The sequence below is a fragment of the Euprymna scolopes genome, chromosome 44 (assembly GCF_053919585.1).
Source record: "Euprymna scolopes isolate OS-2025 chromosome 44, ASM5391958v1, whole genome shotgun sequence".
In the NCBI taxonomy this organism is placed as follows: domain Eukaryota; kingdom Metazoa; phylum Mollusca; class Cephalopoda; order Sepiida; family Sepiolidae; genus Euprymna; species Euprymna scolopes.
Genome location: NC_136525.1, coordinates 20983634 through 21001070, shown reverse-complemented (window position 1 = coordinate 21001070; position 17437 = coordinate 20983634). Strand labels below are relative to the sequence as shown.

Here is a 17437-nt window from a genome sequence, read left to right as displayed (position 1 = left end):
GGTCTATCTTCACGGATTTATCTAAGGAAAAACAGGACTCAGCAGTATTTTTGTTATTGCCACCAAACACACGAGAATGCATGCAACACTTAGACATCACAGATATCAGCCAAACTGACGGGTTAAAAATAATTATGGACAAGTTGGACGAGACATGTTCAAGGGACGAAAACACGATGGCATAAATGTCATTCAAGCTGATGGAATAAACATAAACGATTTTATAGTGTGTAATGAATTCTTGTACCAGAAATTACGTAAATACGGAATTTCTCTGCCGGAAAAGAGTCCAAGCATTTTTTGTTTTAAATGCAGCGAATGTATCGGAAGAAAACATAAAATTAGCGAGGACAACATGTGGAAGTTTAACTTACGCAGCAATGAAGAATACTTTAAAAAAAAAAAAATGTGCTTTCTAATATATTTCTTCATTGGAATGCAAAACAGTTCCGGCTATGAAGGAAGAAATTGAAACTAAATTTCAATCGGAATGGAAGTAAAAGGGAACAAAAATTCTATCAAGGAAACAAAACAAACCCAACGGACAGACAAGGTAGTACAATGCGTTGTTTCAAATGTGGTTCTATTAGGCATTTTTCCAGAGACTGTACTGGTTTTAATCCTAGAAATATTAACACTTTTGTGTATTCAAACCATGTACATCTCTCATTAATTAATTCCGAGTCCTGTTATCAAATATTGATAAATGATTCTAATATAAATATATTCAATCTTGTAAAAGAGATACTGAGTATGGCAGTGTTGGATTCTGCCTGTTCTAGAACTGTTACTGGAGAACTTTGGTTTAATATAGTTTTTGGTACATTAAATGGCCGAGATAAGTGGTTAGTGAAGACTTAAATCCAACAGGACATTTTGTTTTGGTGAAGGAGGTAAAAGCAATTAAAGCAGTTAAATTTCTGGTAACTATAGAAGGTGTAAAAGGTGTCAGGGCATACATATAAGCTGACGTTGTCAAAAATTATTTACACTTGTTACTAAGTCAATGAAAACTGCTGGCATGATATTAGATTTTAAAAGTGACAGCTGTAAGATTTTAGGCAGATAAATTAAAATTGCAAAAGACAACTTCTGGTCATTATAGTCTTCCATTGACAAATATGTTTTTGCAAGCTGAAAAGTCACCAAACTTTGTGTTAAATTGTGAAGCTTTATAAAAAATGCTCTAGAATGGAGAAAAGAACGAAGGTTGAGAAACTACATAAACAGTTTGCTCATGCATCAAGAGAAATTGATATCATTGGTGAGAAGCAGTGGGGTCTTTCATAAGGAATTTCTGGCTTGGGTGCTCAGAATTGCCCGGGTGTTTGGAGGTATGTGTTGAGCAAAAAAAAAAAAAAAAAAGTGGTAGTAGGTAGGCAGGCTCGAACCCGTACCGCAAACGGGGAAGAGAACATGAAAAAAAGTGACGTCTTTGCTGTTGTGCCCATAGCCAAAACGGAAGTGACATAGGTTTAAATTAAGCCTAGACAATCGAAAAGAGGGGATGACTTTCGAAAATATCTGCGAAAAAGCCACCCCCTCCTTGTAGAAAAGTGCCCAGTTGAAGGTGAAGGAATTAATATTTTTGGCCAATTTTTCGATATTTGTCGTCTGAAGAGTTGAGCTTCAAAACGATACTGATCTCGTGAAAATTCGTCGCCTCTGTCGAAAGCTTTAGACAAACATACAAACATACATGCATACATTCAAACAGATTTATATTATAGACTAGCCTGGGTGCCCGGCGTTGCCCGGGTGTTTGGAAGTGTGTGTTGAACAAAATAAAAAAAAAAGTTGTAATAGGCAGGCAGGCTTGAAATCATGTCGTGAAGGCAGAAAGAAAGTGGAGGTGTGTGTAAAGGTGTTGATTGAGCAAAATAAAACAAAAAAACAAAACGGTTTTACCAATGTGCCTACTGTGGAGTCTAAGTAATAACACAAAAATGTCACAGGGAACAAGGTCTGAACTAGAGGTAGGGTGAGGATCTGTCTTGATGTTCATCTTGGTCAAATAATCCGTGACAAGAACGGAGTTGTGAACTATACCCTTGAGAACAAACTTTGCGCAAATCTTCCACATCTTCAGTTCCTCATTAATAATTGTGAGTACAGTTCCCACTGACATCAAACTGTACACTTATTGTCTCTATTGTCAGAAAAAGTTACGGTACTCACCTTCCTGCAGCTTCTGACGAAGATGCTTGAGACTAAGAAGCGAGTGCCTTGCTAAGGATTATTTTTTATTAGCAATCAATGTCACGTGGCACTCGTCTGCACACGTTTTTTGCTGTTTTTTTTTTCTTCTTCCCTTTCACAGCTTTTTTGTACGAGTTGCATTTCCCTGTCAAGATCCTTTCAGATGTATTATTATTGTTATTTCCCTGAAAATTACCGGACCTTGGTACAGGAGTTTGTTACATGAGGTCGCAACATCGGCAATCTGTTGATAGAAAATTAAGGTAAGGTATTTCTCTTATTTTCTCTTCTCCATCGGTTGCCGTTGTTACGTGAAATCACTTCATTTTTTTTTTGTTTTCTTGCTAAGGTGATCCCCTCCCTCTGGTGCCGATGCTTCCCATTGGAAATCGGCACACTATAGACACACAATGGTCCTTATCCATGAAATTATTTATTTGGCCAATGGTGTTCTCACTTCCTTACTTCTCCCACACCTCATCATCCCTCAGACTCCCTGCCTTCTTTGAATCTCTTATGCCACTCTAAAACTGATGCTTGATTCATGCAAGATGGTCTAAAAGTAGTCTGAACATTCCATACATTTCTGTGGCATTTTTTCCAAGTTTCAAACAGAATTTTGTTGCATATCATTCTTAAGTGTCCTCACGTCCAGATTGCATTTTTGAAATTCAACAACTGTGACAATCAGGCTTTTGTAAGATGTCTTCCAATTCCTGCTGTAGCTGTTCATTTGAACTTGAAATCATAAAAATTATTCAGTCATCCTATAAGATGTACAACATTTTCAAAATTTTCAAGAGTCTACGACAAAACATTTGTACAAAAAAGTCTGGAAACTTATTGAAGGCACCTTGTATCTACTAGCCATCATCTTCGCATGGCTGCGGTCAATCTGTACAATCTAAAATAAGGATATACAAGTAAACCCTGATCAAGTATTCAAACGTTGAGCCTGTTTCCTCCAAAGGAGAAGTTTCATGGAAGTATCAAATTTACAAGCAGTCCTCAGTCGCATGCATATCTCCATTTAAATTTCAGTTGTGTATATTTTTTTATTTCAGTAAATAGTTTGCTTTTTTTTTAAATTTATTTTTTAAACTAGCAGGGCGACCCGACGTTACTCGGGATTAAATGAGAATTAACAAATGTTGTCTACTTCTAATACTTTCCTTGTCATCAAAATCTGTAAAATCGCTTCAGATACCTTCTTGCAGTGACTCAGTCCACAATTCATTGTGGTCTACATTTAACTTTAGAGAACACATTGTTGATTTTATGAAATTATTGGCGGACGTACACGAGTGCTACCCCTGTGGCAAAATACGCATCGGCTCCGATGTTGTACAGTTCGACTTAGGGAGCGCCTAGTTTTTCTTATGGCTTTTTTTATTTTAGCGTTTTCTTTTTAAATGGATATTTTTTTTATTTTGGCTTGAACTTGGCGAATTATTTTATTATATTATTTTTTGGTACATTTATTGATCCGCGCTATTTTTAAATAGTATTTTCAAGTTTAAAGTTTTACGATACCTGTGTTATTTTTTATTTAAAAATAAAAAAAATAAAAATTTCAAGTTGGCTTGAACTTTGTGGATACTTTTCTTATTATTGTTTTTGTATTTTTTCATTTTATTTATTTTTTTTTGCCCGAATTTAAACAAAATCAAAGCAAAGCAAAAAAAAAAACAAACAAAAAAATAGTGCTAATGCACTTATAGTACCGTTAAATAAATAAAAAAAAAACTAGGCCACACATGCAAAAATTCTTTCCTCATAAAAATAATAATGCTCCCTAAGTCGAACTGCGTACAACATCGGAGCCGATGCGTATTTCGCTAGAGGGGTAGCACTCGTGTACGTCAACCAAATTATTTTTATATAAAGATCTGAATTGAAACTTAAAATGCAAAAGTCGAGTATCATGGTTCAATTGTGCTCTAAATACAAATATTTTTGAACGCGTTCCTGTCTTATTAAAGAACTTACTGTTGAATTTATGCATCAGGTTCTTCTGCTTGTGCGGTGATAAAGCTTCTCAAATGCACTTGTGATGTTAGGCTGTATAAAAGTGTTAACTTTGGTCAAAATTGGACTCTTCCTTCTTTAATGGTATTTCTTCAATTATCGATTTTCGATACTTATCAGAGGTATTCCAATACAAAACCTATCTAAGAACACTCCTAGGCACATAAGGTACATGTATGTGATATTTAAAAAAAAAAATCGGTCCAGCCGTTTTGAAGTCCATAGGGAACGAACTCACAGGCACATGAACAAAGTTCTTTTTATATAATAGTAGAGATGTGAAATTAAGAAAGACAGTTTATCTGTACAAATGACAATCCTTATTTTATTAAAGTTGACTATGATAGACACGGAAGCATCTAAGAGGTTTACATACATATTTTCTTGTGGATAAACAGGAAAAAATAAAGTTTGGATGAAAAAACTGCACAGACAAGGCAGACGATTACTATTTCTAATATATATATATATATATATATATATATATATATATATATATTAGTCCTCATGCGAAAGAGCAGGACACAAAATGTTGGGTTTGTATTACTGTACACATAGATTCGAAAAAGTTGTCAAAAAACAAATATATAACAAATAAATGTTATCAAAGGCAAGATAAGTTACTTTTCTACCTAACTGGACATATTTTTTGTGTTTTTATTCAATGTAACATGTTTATTCAGCTCGAAAAACATACAGTGTTTACCGATGTATTGGAAAATTCAAAATGGCGCCCAACACTCTCTTTAACACGGTAAGTTTGGGAAAAGGTGTTATAAATAATAAACTAGACAAAATACTATTAAAAACCACCGAATATATGTCAACTTATGTCACAGTAACATATAATGAGCGAATTTCTAACAGTATTTTGTCTAGTTTATTATTTATAACATCTTTTCCTGAACTTACCGTGTTAAAGAGAGTGTCGGCCGCCATTTTGAATTTTCCAATACATAGGTAAACACTGTATGCTTTTCGAGCTGAATAAACACGTTACATTGAATGAAAACACGAAACATATGTCCAGTTAGGTAGAAAAGTAACTTATCTTGCCTTTGATAACATTTATTTGTTATATATTTGTTTTTTGACAACTTTTTCGAATCTATGTGTACAGTAATACAAACCCAAAATGTTTTAAATAATAATAGAATAACAAAGACTTTTGCTGGCGAGGACTACTATTGACCGTAACCAGTTATACAGTCCTTTTGAAAATTTTATCTATTTTTCTCGTTATGTACTGAATATTTGTTAATGAAACCTATATGAAATATGTTCCTTGTTAAATTGCAAAGATTTTCTATTCTGAAAGAAGTTTAAAAAAATTTAATCTAAAAAAGTTATTTTAAAGTTTTTGTTAAAAAATTCAGATTTTCTCATTATTCAGACCTATATTACAAAGAGGGAGTTGCAAAAAAGTGAGTTGTGGTGTGAGAAGAAATACAAACTGAAACAGAATATTCAGACCTGTAATAATACAAAGAGGGGATGCAAAAATGAGTTGTGGTGTGAGGAGAAATGCAAACTGAAATAGAGAGGAGTTTTAAAATATAATCTTAAAAAGATAAGATACAAGTTAGAAAAGCATGTCATCCAAGGCATGAAAATTGCTAAACAAAATGTTTTTACTATAGGCTTTAAAAATAAAGGCACAAGATTCAATTTGAAATTTATTTATCTTCAAAGTGCACTTTTATAAATTTTACAAAGTAAGGTATAAAAATTTAATTTAAATTGAATCAAAAAATTACCTTGGATTTATTTTATGTAATGTACATTGTGTTGCAATTTAAAAACAGTATCTTTCATCTAGCAATTAATGATATAGATATAAAATTTTCAATGATATTTTTTAAAGGTCCACTTCGGACGACAAATATCGAAAAATTGGCTAGAAACATTAATTTCTTCACCCTCAACTGGGCACTTTTCTACAGGGAGAGATAGCAAAAAGCTGTTTCTTTCATGACATTTTAACCATGCAAGCATGCGCAAAAAACGTTCTTTCTTGAATTAGTTTAAATATATAAAACTGACACAATTTAGCTGACGCGGTCATAGACCAGTCGGTGTAGTAGCGGCGTCGTTATCTTAAGATTGCATGTTCGAGACGAGATGTCAGATACATTTTTTTCGATTTTTAAAGTTTTAATATTCAAACAGGTTTATTTATGCCATTTTTTACGTTCTTTTTTTCTTTATTTTTCGTCACGTTCGATGTTTTTTTTTTTTTGCTTTTGTTTTTCCGACTTTTTTTTTTTTTTTTTTTTTAAGAAGTTTTAAAATCGCTCACTGTTTTGTTTTTAACATAATATTTAACATTGTTCGCTTATTCTTTATTTTTCATTTTGTTTTGATTTACCCCCCCCCACACACACACCTCACCACACCCGGGCAACGCTAAGTACCCCCCCGTTAGTTAAATTATAAATGACAAAAATTAATCTTTAGAATAGACCAAACATTTATATAATACAAATATTTTTCTTCTGTGGTTTATTTTAATTTCAAGTTTGCCATCTTTAAAAAATGACTTGTTTAAACTTTTGGAACTCATGCACTTATTGATCCGTGTTGAAATCATGTTATTATTTAAAAAGCCATTCTGAACATGGGGAGGGGAGAGTGTTTTGTACCTATTCTGTACTTTAACCTTATAATTGAATAAAAAAAAAAAAACTTTAATTAAACTTGGAAATACAATTTAAAAAATAGTGCGGATCAGTAAGTGCATTAGCACCAAATTTTTTTTATTTTACTCATGTTCACCCCCCTTTTAAAGCACATCGCCACTAGGACATAAGGGGGCTACTATTTGGGGCCATGTCTAGGAAAGTTTAACAAGATGTTTCTTACATTTAAACTTCTGCATATCAGTACAACCAGGGAAGCAGGCAGCAGGAAGGGAATTCCAAAGTCTAGCTGTACGAGGGGAGAAACTATTAAAATAGAAAGCTTTCTGGCATTTAGGGACATCAACAGTGAAGAGATGAGAGCTTATTGCTAAGCGGGTTTGTCGAGGACATGTACGTCGAGGGGGTACAAGTGAAATGAGTTCATCAGGACACATTCCAAAAAATTTACAGCATAATCTATTAAAATATACGGTATAAGCATGTTGACGCACCGATTCTTGTTAGATTACCAAAGTTAAGCAGCATTGATCCTGGTCTGTACTAAAATGGGCGACCATTTGGGAATACAACCAGGTGCTGTATGTGCTTTCTGTTTATCTCGGCATTGTTTTCTGTCAGTCTTGGGCCTCTTTGCCACTGGACCCAAGCAGTGCTAATTCAGGAGAGATGGGGTTGCGAATTATGCAACTCTTGCCTCAATAACACGAGCAACTGTCCTTACAGGAGGTCTCCATTATCTTTCGGAACTGAACAGAGACATTGATCGATGGACTTAATTTTACTTAAGAATACTTGGATTTTGTTTTGAGTGTTAGTTTAGTTGCCGGAGATAACAAGTCATTATTGATGTGATTGGCTGCAACTCGTTTTAACAATGATTCATTGTTTTCTTTAGAATTTCAAACTTGTTATGACAAAACTTGACACAAAGCCCAATGTTCCTGTGACCATGTGGTCAACCTACTTAGTGTGTCCATTTTTTATTTTTATTTTAAACCACTTTTGGGTCATGTCTAAAACACAGTACAGCTGTGTGAACTTGTTTGTATGCGTCAAGTGTACTATGTAAATCATCTACTCTTTGTCTTTGTTCAAATTCCGACATTAACCAGTACGAACAGAAAGCACATACAGCACCTGGTTGTATTCCCAAAAAGTACAATAGTCCAAAGAGATTACTTGGATATTCTAGTTGGGAGTTTAGTTCTGTGCAGTTCTAGGAGGTCCATCCTTCCAGACCTTGCCTTCTCTCTTTGAGAAGGGGTAGTTTGTTGCTAATCGCTCGAAACGCCCTTACCAGGGAATGCTGAGAGGACTGCCCAGGCACTTTTTGCAGGTCAGAGTGTTCCTCCTCGGAGGTACTCACTTCTCAATCCCACTTGCTGATCCAGATGTCTAAGTGTCTTATAGTGGGATAGAACTAAAAACTCTATATCACTGGTTCCCAACCTTTTTTTTTTTATATACCCAGGGGCATCCAACCTTTTTTTTTTATATAGCCAGTGGCATTCAACCTTTGAATTTTTTTTTTTTTTTTTTTTTTTTTTTGCTAATCTAATAGATAATAATTAAGATATTCCACGAATTTCACATTTCAAAACACAAAAGATGAAAAATAAAACATTAAAAATCCGGATTTTCAACCTTAAAATCTGATGCGTACACAGTTGTTTTTTTTTTATATTTATTTACGATCCTCACCCTCCCCACAATACAATATATTTTATTCAGTTTCGGCTGATTATTTTAAGCATACTTGTAGCCACGAATAAAGAAAGAGGGGGGGGGTTGTAGGGAAAAAAATATATGCACACACATTATATATATATATATATATATATATATATATAAAATATCAATTATGAAAAAGAAAGTACACCATTATAAAGTTCATTCTGCATTTAATAATCGGTGAAAATTTTGTATTGATTGGATAATTACGCAGGCGGCAAGAAGAAAGTCCGCACTTTAAATTGAATGTAACTGTTTAAACAACCTATACCTAATTTGATTGGCCTTTTATTCTTCTACAATTTTACCTGTTCATATTTGACTTTTAATTGACGTTCACGTTAATTTAAAAAAATAACTTCAAATTGAGGAGGCAAAAAGAAAGTATGCACAATGGAAAATTGTTATTTAAATGTAACTTTAGGACATTAATGCAACACAAATACAACAGGAACACAATGAACTAGTTAATATTTAGTAGCATAGCCATTCTGCAATTTGACAGTCTGCAATCTTTTGGGAATTCCTTGAATTAGACTACAGCAATACTCCGGGGAAAGGGCATCACACTTTTCTTTAATTTTTGTCCAAAGTTCTTCCAAATTTAAAATTCTGTCATTGGGTATCTGTTGCTTGATGTAATGCCACACATTTTCGATAGGATTGAGGTCTGGGGATTGTGCAGGCCAATCCAAACACGGAATATCATGCTCTTCCAGGAACCTCTTGACATAGCCAGCTGTGTGAATGGGAGCATTATCCTGCATGAAGATGGGATTATCATTCAAATTCTGACCAAAGTAGGGTAGAAAATGCTCAGTCACAATATTAATGTACTTGGTCGAATCAATTCAGCCTTGCAAGCGAACTATAGGCCCTGTACCATTGGTACTAATAATGCCCCACACCAAAACTGAACCTCTACCACCTTGCAGCACTTAGGATTAAATTCTTTATGTTTCCTCCGACAGACGTAGTGCCTACCATCACTGCCTAGCCTATTGAACTTGCTTTCGTCGCTAAAAACCCTTTTGACCAATATGAAAAGTCATGATTTTCATTGCATCTGATGAAGTCTAGACGACGCTTTCTGTTCTTTACAGAAATCATTGACTTGTGTCTTGCAACATATGCTCACAAATTAAATTCCTTTAATTTGTTCTTGACAGTAGAAAGAGAGCACTTTTTAACAAGATCGCACTGTTGGATTTGGGGAGCCGTTTCAAATCTGTTTCTTAGGCTGCAGATCTTGATAGCATTGTCTTCCCTGGTAGAAGTAACTCTAGATTTAGGAGCATCACAAACACTGCTGGTGTTTTGGTGCTTTTGCACAGTCTTTCGTACTGTTTTCCCATCACATTTGAATCTGCGGCCGATTTCTCGATAGGATAAACCAGAAAGGTAGAGATTAATGAGCTCCTAACGATCACTGAGAAAATCGTGGCATATGGACTAAATGTTACGTTGTACAAGCTGGAACAACAACAATTACGATTAGAGATGTTTTGTTTCCTGTTGGTGGACATTTTAAACTGATTTAGGGGTGATAATTTAACTTTGTTGCTGCGGACTTTCTTTTTGCCTCCTCAATTTTAAATCATTTTTTTAAAATTGACGTGAACACTAGAATATTTCAATTAATTGTCAAATATGAACAGGTAAAATTATAGAGGAATAAAAGGCCAATCAAATGAGGTATAGGTTGTTTAAACAGTTACATTAAATTTACAGTTTTGAAAAAAATTACAGGTGCAGACTTTCTTTTTGCCGGCACTGTACTTGTTTTTTGGTAGATTTTTAAAGAGACTTCGTCAAAAAAATCCTTACCCCTCCTGCTCCACTTTTAGCCATGCCTATTTTTCATTAATAATTATTTTTCTACCTTATCGTTTTCCGTAATCCTTGAATATGTTACTATTTGAGACCTGACAATTACATAGATACAATTTGTTTAACTTCAAACTCAATATTTTTTTTTTGTTTGTATAATCTGATCGACATCCTCTGCTGAATCATAAGCGATTTCGTGCAAACACCCTGAAAAATATTTTTAAATTTTTAGAGTGGGGATCAATTTCATATGAATTTGACATAAAAGGATCCTCCATTTTCGGGACATGTTAGCTTATTATTATTAATTAGAGCAGTTAATTTTGTATTACAATGTGGTTTTAACCACACATAATCGCCTAAAAAATAGATGACCCTCTAGGGTTACAATCAGGATTCAGTTCTGGGGTTCGGGAAGGAGTAAGTCACTCTCTCGACAACAGCACGTTTCTGCCCTCTTCTTTTCCAATCGACCACACCTGGCCTCTCGCCACCAATGTCACACCGCACAATCTGAACGTCAGCAATACGAAATTCTTTTCAAGAGAAGATATTCACGACTCTTCTCTCTCTGCCCCCCCCCCAGGGAATTTTTCCCAGCTTTTATATCCTCCTATCTAGAAAAAAAAAAAAATGGAAGAGACAGGAAAAAAAATAGCTTCTCCCATCATGCTCTGCCTTCCCAAGATGCCCTTCGCGTATACAAATGTGCTGGCCATCCTTTCCTTCTTCTTTCCCAAAGAGCGATGCAGATACGCCCCCGGTACGTTTCTTTCTTTTTTTTTTTTTCTTGTTTTCTAACCATATACCCCACAGACCCCCCCCTCCCAAAAGCACAAAAACAAACGTAATCTCTCATCACAATAATAATAATAATAAATGGTAAGCTGCTGTTGTGATAACGCAAATTAATTTGCTATTGTTATTGAAAGAGGTGAAGAATACTGGAAATCTGGGAGACTTGTTGCCATTCAGACTGTAGAGAACACCATAAGTTGTTCTCAAAGAGAAATCTTTGATGGCCTATGTGACTACTCCTTGTGAATAAATAATAATAAGACATTAAATGCTGTAAAACGCTAGTATGACCTGGAAATGGAGGATCATTTTAAGTTAAATTTATATGCAAAACTGATCCCTTTCTCTAAATTCTAAAATATTTTTCCCCCTTTTTGCCAATACTGGGTGTTCACATGTAATCGCTTACAAAAAGTAGAATCTTATTTTCGTTTGTATGGGGAAAGCTGTTTAGCTGGTGTACAATAATATGAAATACTTAATTTTTTTTTTTTTTTTTTTTTTAGAAACTGAAAAAAGAAAAAAAAAAAGAAGACATTCAGTGGCATGCAATCATATTATAATCTCCCCTTATAATATTTTCAGTACTAGGACTTATACTTCAGTCTTTGGGGCACTTTAATGCATCTAAAACCAAGCTTCTATCTTTACATCAACATTCTGATCCCATCTGACATCAATTGAAATGAATAGCTCTCGTCTTGGGGAGGCTTTTGACAAACTTCTGGGATTGACCTTTACTCCTGATCTAAAATGGAATAGGTACATCAAATCCATTAATAAAGTCGCTGGAAAAAAATGGTGGGATACTTCTATCGATCCAATAAATATCTGCCTGCTGATGCAATTCTCTGCCTATATAAGAGCCAGGTACGTCGAAGGATGGAGTACTGCTGCCACATCTGATCAGGAGCTGCTAGAAAGGACTTATCCTGTCCTGATAGAGTTCAAAATAGACTTTGTAGCCTAGTAGGGGATGGCCTTTTCTCTTTCTCGCAACCTCTTTCTCACAGAAGAGACCTTGCGAGCCGGTCTCTGCTTTATTGTTATTTTCATGGCAAGTGCTCGTCTGAGCTCCAATCTATGTTCCCTTTTCACCAAACATTCACGAGAAACAATCATCTAGCTGAAACCACTGTCAATGATTTTCCCCACACTTTATCTGTGCCTAAACCTAAACGAAGATTCCATGAACAAAGCTTCTTTCTTAGAACTGCACACCTGTGGAACTCTTTTGCTGCTTTCCGGCTGACTACAATATGGCCGTCTTCAAGTCCAATGTAAACAAGTTCTTGATAAGCCGTTCCCCTTAAGTAATCCAATTTACCAAACTTACACTTCTAACGATTGCCATGATATTGTCCCTTTGACTACTGTACACTCTATAACCCTTATCCTCCTCGAGTGGCCTCTGGGCCTTGATAAGTAATGATTCCTTTGTAAAAAAAAAAAAAAAAAAAAAAAAAAAATCAAGGAGTTGAAATCTCCAGATCCCTGTACACCATTGACGACGGTGCAAAATCTAAAGACGAAATTACCAACTTATAAACTTTTGGCTAGGAATGAAGTGCAGTATCTGTTAGTGTTCCGATATCAGACTTCATCTTTTCTGCACTCGATCTGAAAAGAGAAATCATTCTAGACCGAGGAAATTTAAATCTTTTGTCGCAACCAAATTCCCACTACTAATGATTACTACAATGTTGTTCTGATGCCTACATTGTACATCCATTAATCCTTATCCTCGAGTGGCCTTCGGCCCTTGATAATGTGATGACCCACATGTAAAAAAAAAATAAAAGAACAACAACAAAACACCCTGTCTTGAGGAGCTGGATTTTCTCCCCATATTAAAAAGCGATCTTGTATCTAACTCTGCCCCCGTGGATAAGCAAGTAAATAACACGCATGTGACGGACCAAATCTGTTATGCATCTAAAATTGAGAAAAAAGCACGCTTGAAATGTAAGCTAAATAAAAACAAAATGGCCATCGAATTTGACCTGATGTCGTGTTTATCTAACGACGAAACTCAACTTTTGACGCGAAATGATTCCTCGTTTAATAAGACTTAAGGATAATATAAATTAGTGCGTATGCACTTATGTTACCGTGCTATTTTTTTAAATAGTATTTGCAAGTTAAATTCAAGTTTTACGATAGTTTTTTTTTAATTAAATTGTTAGGTAGAAGTACAGAGTAATTACTAAAACACCTTCCCCGTGTTAAGAATGGCTTTCCAAATAATAACGTTATTATTTCAGCACGGTAACGTAAGTACCTATAAATTAATATTTAACAAAAACAACAAACAAAACTACTCAGCAGACTTTTTTTTCTCGCGTTCTTCCATGGCCTTGATTTTTATAGATTACCTTGTTCTTAAAGGGGGGGGGGGGAAATAGCGCAGTCCGTATTCTGTATAAGTATTTATTTATTTTATTTATTTATTACTATTTTAATAAAGATTAAAAAAAAAAAAAAAAAAAAAAAAGGACCCAGCAATGGAGGTGGAGGACTGGAGGACATGCTGTAACCCTTCTCCAAAAACTCAAACTGTCATTCCCTAAATTCACAGAACGCAGGTCGAAATCAAAACTCAAAAAACAAACAATTATTTAGAATTCAACCTAAAAAATAAATAAATAACAAAAGAAAAACTAAAACAAACAACAGAAAAATCTTGGCAAATGTCGATGTCGGAATACCCTGGCCAAATCCACCGTTGAAAAAAAATTGTCCCCGAATATAAAACTTAAAAATCGAATCGGAAACTCACAAACAAAATGAAACGAACTTTTTTCTTATGCGTAACTATTATTATTTTAGTGAAAACGAATTACTATTTTGTTATCTTTCTTACTAAAATAAAATATTAATTCTTGTAATTCTTTTCACTGAAAATGAAATAACAAAAATAAAATCTAGTTCAAATAACGACAAATAAGTAATAAACAAGTTTTTTTTTTAACACAAAACATTTAAAAACCAAAACACTTAATGTATAACAAATGTATCAATATATAATTGTAAAAACATTTAAAAGTCTGCGTAAGAAAATATAATTTTAATAAAACAATTTCGTAATAAAAGCAACATTGGATTTTTATAAAGTAAAAGAAAAACTTAACATAATTAGCAGGTGCGCATGGGAAAAAAAAAAAGAATTAACAATTTTATTTTAGTAAAAGGATAACGAAATAGTAATTTTTTTCTTACTAAAAAAATAACAGGGGAAATAAATCTTTTCTTATAATAATAAAAATAAAGTTCGTTTAATTTTGTTTTCGAATTTCCGATTCGATTTTATATGCGCGGACGATTTTTTTAACAGTGATTTATTTGGCCAAGGTATTCCGTTCCGACATCGACGTATGCCAAAATCTTTGATGTATGCGCCCGTCATATAAATGTCATATTCCCAAAATCACGTAAATTGATCAAGTATTTTTTTTTTTAATGATTTAAAGCGATTAGTGTGAAATCGGTAGCATTACAACGTTGATCTCGCAAGTTTGAATTATTGCGGACTTATCTGCCCTTGTTTTTTTTTTTTTCAAAATGGTGACGCGAGACAGTCCCCTTTTGTTTACTCATAAAAGTTAAGTTTAGTTAAAAGTAAAACTACTTGATCAATTTACGTGATTTTTTTTCTGTAATTTTTAAAAATTAGGTCGAAGTTTAAATAAGAAGCCTTAATTCTTACTAACGTTTTTACTTTTTTTTATTATTATTATTAAGGCTATTTTGGAAAAAAAAAAAAAAAAAAAAAAAGCAACGAATATTGCAACAACTGCGTATTTGGGGCACTTGTTGCAATCAATGCAAGCAACAAGGCATCAAAGTTTGAATTTTCTATCGAAAAAAGTTTACTTACCCGTTAGCGTTTTTACAAACAAAGGGTTTGTGGTCTTTCGGTGACTTTTTTGCACTGATCCGGACGATTTTTAGCAAGGAATTATTAAGTAGCGATGATAAGGAAGCCATAACCTTAATATTGGAAGATTTAGAACGCGGAGTAGACGGGATAACTTTTCGGGGGAAGAACATTTGTTTTTCGTTTTTTTTTTTTTTAAATTTTTTTTATGTAGATATATATATATATATATATATATATGCGTGTGTATATGTGTTTATATATATATGTGTGTGTTTATATATGAATGTATGTGTGTGTAAGGCAATGCTTATGGAAGGGGGATAAAAAGTAAATAGCTTAAATGAAAACTAAAAACAACAAAAGTATTTTGCAACGTGTTTTTTTTCTTTCCTATTTTGAGTTTGTTAATTAATTGCAAAAAAGGTCTAAATATTTTTTTCTTTTGCTAGAGTTATTTTTAGTTGTTTTTGTATACAGTAAGCGTTGATAACTTTTTGGCGTGACAAGTTGTTAGTTTTGAATTTTATATTTAAACAAATGCCTTTTCTTTAAAAAAATAAATAAATAAATAAATAAATAAAAACACTGTTTTTATTTATTTCAATTTGAAAGGTTGAGGGGAAAGACAAGAGGATGAGAAAGAGAAAGAGGGGGACTAAGTATATCAGGAGGAGAGAAGGGGTGTGTGGTATTGGAGAAGGTACTTGAAAAATGAAAAGCTGATTTATATAGAGAGGGGGAAGGAGAGAAGGAAAGGATAAAAAGGAACAGCGTATTTGAAGTAGGGAGGAAAATGAAACAGATTGAGGGAGGGAGACAAAGTAAAAAAGTAAGCATAAGATAAAGAGAGGTGGAGAGACAAGATGTAGAGAAGGGGAGGTATGAACAATAAGAAGAAAAAGAGGAAAGGTTATATAAGTGTTTGTTTTTTTTGTTATTGTTTTTTATCGTCGCTAAAAGTGAAGATTTTAATTGGAAGAGCGTTCGATTGTTTTTTATTTTTACTCATTATACATAAGAGCTATATAATTGTCGTCGCAGGAGGTCAATATCACAGCATTGAGCATTATCCCCTCAATGCTGTGATATATATATATATATATAATGAGCAAACAGTTAATAAAATATGTTAAAAAAACACTTTGAAATGAGTTAAAAACATATTTAATCTGAAAAGGAAACACTAGATAAATGGATAGTCCTTAATCTGCGGAGTTTCGAAGAAATACTTTCCTTCTCATCAGAGGGTAGGAATTAGCAAAATGCGGGATCGGATTTTGCATGCAGAAGTATTTGATGAAACAACAAGTAAGTCAAAGATCTTACTTGAAAACAAAAAAAGTGAAGCAGAGCGAATATAGTGAAGAAAAAGGTGATTACACATGAATGGATAGTCTGGTGGAAAATAAAAAATCCAGTGACGGTAAAATCCAAATGTAAAAATTCAAGAAAGTTAAAAGAATTTCCATTTGTACAAGTAAAATCCAAGGAAACCCCGTAAGTGGAAGATGGTCCATAATAATCCGAAGGCAGAAATCCATGGAATAATTCACAAAAATGTGTACAGGGAAAAAAGAAAAGATTCCAATAATATTAAAAAAGAAAAATAAGATGTGTTTTTCACTCTACTTCCGAGACATAAATATAAATAAAAAAAAAGATCAGGGAAGAGAAAGAAAAAAAATGATGATAAAGTTAAATATAAAATAAAAAATAAAGGGAAACAAAAGTCAAAATGACCCAGACAGGAAATGTTAAAGGGGCGAAAAAATATATAGGGCAAAATAATATAGGTCAACTGAAATGTACAGGTCATCACTTTAAAAAATGTCAGCAAGAGTTGTTAGACGAAACTAAATGTAAAATAAATAAATTAATAAATAAATAGAAAATAAAGAATAAATAAAGAATAAATAAATAATAAAAAATAAAATATAAAATAAAATAAAAAAACTAAATAAAAATTATTTAAGGGGAGAGAATGGGCGGTATCTGCAAATTCAAGAAAAAGCAAGAAAAAAAAAGTAAGTAAATGCATATAGTAAGATATAAGTAAATATAAATACAAGATATGAAAGTGTGGGTAGATTGATATATTAGATAGATAGGAAAGTTTAAAGAATAAAGCAGAAAATGCAGATAAAAAACCGGCCATGCAAAGAAGAGATAAAGAATTAAAATGAAGGATTATTAAATTATAAAATATTAAGAAGTATGTAGAAAAACGATAAAGTTAAAGAAAAAATATTTTATATCTATATAAAGGGTAAAAGTAATAACTATGTAATTTCAAAATTGCCATAATTAAATTTGGACTTATGTTTACAGA

General features: G+C 33.3%; 1 protein-coding gene across 2 annotated transcripts in view; it reads right to left on the bottom strand.

The window, feature by feature from the left end:
- Positions 1-15419, bottom strand: part of LOC145268726 (uncharacterized) — a 285381-nt gene extending 269962 nt beyond the window's left edge. The window contains exon 1 of one of the 2 annotated variants that reach the window (XM_080124294.1): positions 15106-15419. In XM_080124294.1, the coding sequence (XP_079980420.1) occupies positions 15106-15278 (173 nt within the window). In that variant the 5' untranslated portion in view covers positions 15279-15419. The remainder of the gene's footprint in view (positions 1-15105) is intronic. The other variant, XM_080124296.1, reaches the window with a different exon arrangement.
- Positions 15420-17437: the final 2018 nt, after the last annotated feature.